This window comes from Acyrthosiphon pisum, chromosome A2 (genome assembly GCF_005508785.2).
Source record: "Acyrthosiphon pisum isolate AL4f chromosome A2, pea_aphid_22Mar2018_4r6ur, whole genome shotgun sequence".
In the NCBI taxonomy this organism is placed as follows: Eukaryota; Metazoa; Arthropoda; class Insecta; order Hemiptera; family Aphididae; genus Acyrthosiphon; species Acyrthosiphon pisum.
Genome location: NC_042495.1, coordinates 18,118,776 through 18,124,485, shown reverse-complemented (window position 1 = coordinate 18,124,485; position 5,710 = coordinate 18,118,776). Strand labels below are relative to the sequence as shown.

Sequence of the window (5,710 nt, the reverse complement as noted above, 5' to 3'; positions counted from 1 at the left end):
GGAAGGGTTGACAAATCTGGATCTGGAATAGTCGTGCTGGGTTCGAGGGTCAGAAAATGATTTGGCGTTAGTGCGTTGAAATCAGCGGGATCGTTGCTCATCGCACTCAACGGTCTGGAATTTAGAGTTGCTTCGATGCGCGTTAGACAGGTACTTAGTTCTTCGCTGGTCAGTCGGTGGTTACCGATGGATCGGTACAATAATTGTTTTACGAACTTGACACCTGCTTCCCATAAACCTCCGAAGTGAGGGGCTGATGGTGGATTGAAGTGCCATTGAATCTGCTGTGTAGAGAGATGATTGGTTATAGCGTTTTGGTACTCAGAAACTGATTTGAACAGTCGAGATGCTCCCACAAAGTTGGTACCACAATCACTATAGATTGCCTGGATTGGTCCTCGGCGAGCAGCGAAACGGGTGAATGCCATAAGGAAGGTTTCGGTCGATAAAGTGGACGCGACTTCGAGATGAAGTGCTTTCGTGCTCATGCACACAAACAGACAGATATAAGCATGACTGACCTGTGCGTTTCGTGTTCTTCTTTCCTTTAAGGGTATAGGGCCTGCATAGTCTACTCCAGTTGCGTGGAATGGCTTAATCTGCTGTAAACGACAAACTGGGAGATTTCCCATTGTCGGTTGGATGTGTTTTGGACGCACACGATAGCATGGAATGCATAAACGAAGATGGGACCTAATAACTTGACGTGCTGAGATTATCCAGAACCGTTGTTGAATGAGTCGTTGCAATGTGGCTGGGCCTGGATGACAGTTTTCCTTGTGGTAGTGGTGAATCAGTATTGACGTAAATGGATGCCTCTTTGGAACCAAGGCAGGATGTTTTTGTTCATACGGGATTGATGCATGTAGAATTCGTCCACCAACTCGAAGAATACCAGATGCATCCAGAAATGGGCTTAGTCTCCGTAGGTGAGTGCTACATGGCTTTTTTGCTGTCAGTAGGCGTATGTCGTCGTTAAATGCGGACCACTGGACTGCTTTGATGATGGCATCTAGAGCCTTATATTGTTCCGTAGGGTTTAAAGTTGTTGTTGCTTGATAGTGTTGCTTAAATCTAAAACAGTATCCAATTATTCTCACGATTTTGGTTAATGATGAATGCCGGTCAAACAGACGGTCGAAAATGTCGTCTGTCTTTGTTGCTGTTAATGCGACCGTGAGTCGGGACTCTGGTTGGCTTGTGTTTTCGTCAGGTATGGAATGGGTTTTGGGCCAGCTGGTGTGTTCATCATATAAGAACTCAGGTCGCTGGTTTTGGTTATCAGGGAATGTCCGGCTTGTGGACATACTGCACTGAGGACGACGAGAAGACATTATTCGGTGGACTGTCGGACAAGGACGCCTGGCGGCCACCAAGCCACTCCCGCGGGGGTTCTCGTCGGATTGCGACGACGGCGTGAGGTGCACTAAACAAGCGGCCGACCCAAGCCGGCAGTTCTTTGGATGGAGTGAGAGGAGGATGCTCTGGTGCTCGACAGTGATTACTATGGCATGCAGCGGCGGCAGCAGCCTGCACGGGACCAAGCAAAGGACGAGTCTGGAAATCAGCCTTTGTCCCACGACCACCATCACGGAAATGCTGCCCACGTCCGCGAAACCGGCCAGAGTGTGCGTTCTGGGGTCCGGCAGGCGGCTGGTTGGGCGGTTCGGACTAGAAAGCTTCCGGCTGCAGATCGAGGTGCCGTGCGTGCTGTGCGTGCCGGACCCGGCGATGGCGACATGAGTAAGAGGAAGAACTTTCAGAGGTGACGGCGAAACTGATAAAAGGGTAAGATGGTTTGATGGCGATAGCTTTAAGATTTCCGGCGAGCATATCATTAGGAAGCTCACCGGTCAATCGTAGGTATGCTGAAATTGTAATTTTACGAAAATTATTAACAATTTTCACGATTTTTCGAAATATTGTTATATGGCATATTATAACTTATAATAAGTCGTAACACTCTTAGTTCATAATTATACTGCATGCTTATAACTTACATTATATTAATATGTTGTTATGTTGTCTGTATAGTGTCTGTATGGTGTCATAGGTTAGAATGATATATAAGTGCCGGCTTTGCCGGCTTTTGCCAGCTTTTGCTGTGATGTATAATATTTCGCGTTTCTCTCGAAACTGACACGTCTCTTCTTGCCCCGTTCAGTTTCACCGTCACTCCGTTTGTTCCTTCTCGGTTTTGATTCTGTTGTCACCATCTCCTGGTCCCGACACCTGCAACTCTGGCACGCGCACCTCGACATCTGCAGCAGGCTTTCTAGTCCCGTTCGCCGGCCGCTTGCCCACCCCGACCACAGCAGAACGAACACAGTCCTCGCTCATGGGCAGGCCGGTTTCCCGGACGCGGGCAGCATTTCCATGACATTATGTTTTCGGTGGTCTTCCGGCGGCGGCTGATCTCCAAACTCGTCCTCGCTGATCCCGATCCTCTTCTGCGGCTGCTCCAAGTGCCGCCGCTGCACGCCATAGTTTTTTTTATCCATCTCCGCCGTCAAGCTCGCATCCTCCTCTTCCTCCGCTGCCAGCTGATCGGCCGCATATTACGTTGTAGTACACCAATACTCTATAAGCCGTCGTCTTGGTCCAACGAGAACGTGGCCCAGTCACCGCAGAGGAGGCCGACCACATTCTTTCGGGATCGGCCTCATGGCGTCCAGGTCCGACAGTCCGCCACTAATCCTCTCTTTGTCCTCGGTGCAGTATGTCTTGTTATATTATATGGGCGCCATTCCAGTTAAGCGCCACTCCAGTTCCTGGACATTCCCCGATTTTCTATCTAATTCAACCAGCGTTTCTTTTCAAATTCGTCCATACCGGGTTCGATCGGACGTCTGTGGTCGTGTATATAATTAATTTTAAAACTTACATTTAAATAAACAAATTTCGTTACTATGGGCCAAGATATTATTTATAACATAATGGTATTATATTTAATATATTATTTCGTTTTTAGCATTTAAATCGGAAAAGTTGTTTATTCAATTATAGCCAGATACCTATATTATATATAGTTGTGTTATGTGTATGTATTCGATATTAATGTTAAGTTATAAGTTTTAGAATTCATATGATAATGAACAACGGATATAGATTATAGACTTAAGCTCGACTAAGGAGACTGGAGTAGTGGAGGGGCCATGCACTCTCAAAAGTTACGCATAGCCTCCCTCCCTCTAATGAATTATTCTCTGAACTCACATGATATTAGGTATTAAAATAAAATTAATAAATTTAAAATTTAATTTACCTAATTTTTTTTTATGATAACTATGGTATTAATCAGGGTTCGTAAGTTCATGCATTTCCATGTTTTTTTTTGCTACACAGGAAAACATGCTAACTGAGATACAATCCGTTTCATAACAATATTAATAATAATATGAAGTTTGATAGTGCATGTTTTTGCATGTTTTGGGTGTAAAGGCATATTTGGCATATAGTCTTTTTTTTACAGTCGTTAGTGCATATTATTTCATAAAATTATTTTTTAGAAAAATATTTGAAAAGTTTCTTGTTTCTTATTAACTTTCCTGCTTACAAAATTATAGTGTTTTGATTTATTTGTATTCAGTGAGCGTGTGACTACATAGTGTCCTAGTACATACTTATTTAGATTTTATGCGTTTTACGAAATATCGCGGAAACAATGTAATCGCTACCACTACCATCCTTCACTGTATAAAGTGGCAGCTTCTCACCAACCAGCATTTATAATTTTGTACATAGGTACAGTATAGTTTTCTTACACTCGCCGATGAGTTTACTCATATGAGTCGTATGCGTTTGTCCCTTTAATTTGAATTTTTTTAAATTTATGGATTAACAAATTACGATTTCCAGATCAGGATAAACGATTAATATTTGTTGAAAATATCTACACGAAGGTATAAGCCAGAAATAAATAGCTAAAAAAAAAAACAGGTTAGTGTTTGTCGCTCTACTGTACAGTAGGTTATAAGTGGGCCATTCTATAATAGATTGTATTAGACTTGAATTCAATGATATAATATCATTGTATAAGAAAAAGGATTCTGAGCGGAGTCGGTTTGTCAGTCTGGATATTTCATATTGTTATTATTTATTATATCATATATAATTTGAATTAATATTATAATATTATAAATTTTATTCGTTTCTATGGTGATAAACAAAGCGTTAGAAATAAAACTCCCATTTTTAGCGTTTTTTTCGTAATTTTCCGGTGGTTTTTTTCCGTGAAATTAAATAACTGTTGAGAAAATCGGAAAATGACTTTTCTAAAGTATCATCTTGATCCAATTTTCTAAAAGGTAAGATACTTTATGTTGAAATCGAAGCACTCCTTTTGGTAGAAATTTTGTATACGGGATATAAAAAAAAAAATAAAAATATTATAAAACCAATAGCTTCTTCGCTCCGCTCAGAATCTAAAATGGTTAAGCTGACAAGTTACAAGTGCAGCTATATACTGCAGCGAAAACTAGGTACTACCTATTATATTATTTCGCTTGGGTCGGCGAAATCAGCATCGGCACAAGTATAATATTATAATATTATTATCATACTTACCTTGGATTTATGCATAGATACCTACCATAGACCACGCGCAAGTATAAATTGCATCTTTTAGGTAGGTAGATATCTATCTACACAAAAATGTATGTTAAAATAATGCCATTTGATTTTATGTGTGAGTTTAACTCCCCCCCCCTTTCACCTCCTGAATTTTTATTGTGTATGTGCCTAGTGTGAGATCTCATTTTTGTAATGATTGGTAGGATGACAAGAAATAACCGTAAACAGTTATGTGTCATTAATACAATCACTAATTACTAAATTATGTTAAATATTAATATATTACCTTTTTGATCCTTGTGACGACTTCTTGATTGATATTATAGTTAGGTACATAATTAATTATAGAACAAATATTTTCAAATAATAAGAAACCTTTTTTTATTGGTTTATAAATATTAACTTTATTTACACGACATTCACATTTAATGTAATAGTTAATTTTTTTTATAATAGTATCCTTTTGCACAGAATATTTGCGTAGTCTTCAAACTCGCTTTTTTTAACATTTATACAAAAGTTATAATAACACGTACACACTCGTGGCCGGAGAAACACTGCCCGCCGGATAGGCAGTGACCATCCTCCTTATATGTGATATTTTGTGTGCGTGTGCGTGTGTAAGTATAATTGTATCTGATATAATATTTCATTTATTATCTTAATTCTAAATGTTATTAATTAAAGTTATCATATAAATTGAAGTGAATTATAATAATTTATTTTAATGAATACAATTTGATATCTTATTTTAATTTTTAAATGTTGTCTGAATAATATGTATAATTATGATGTATATGATCTTTAAATTTAAATGTCGTTCGATAAGTATAATATATAATTAAATATGATATATATATAATATATACATCATTACAAAACATAAGGTAATAAAGAAATTATAAATGTATACCATGTAACTAAAAATAACTTAATAGCTAACAAACATTTTGAATTTCAAATTCTAGTCGGCAATTATGAAGATTACACCCCCCCATGATTTTTTTTTTAGATCGTCCTGAAAGACTGTACGACACTATATCAACACATTATTACTGATGTTATTTTCACGCTAGACCTAACGTCACCACTTCACCTAACCTACTGTTGTTATATTCAGGCTGGTTGTTGGTTATTG

General features: G+C 38.8%; 1 protein-coding gene across 1 annotated transcript in view; it reads right to left on the bottom strand.

Moving 5' to 3' along the window:
• The window catches only part of LOC103309099, a 1,711-nt gene extending 404 nt beyond the window's left edge, over positions 1 to 1,307 (bottom strand). The window contains exon 1 of the mRNA XM_029489850.1: positions 213 to 1,307. Coding sequence (XP_029345710.1) covers positions 213 to 1,307 — 1,095 coding nt within the window. The remainder of the gene's footprint in view (positions 1 to 212) is intronic.
• Between the last annotated feature and the right edge of the window lie 4,403 nt (positions 1,308 to 5,710).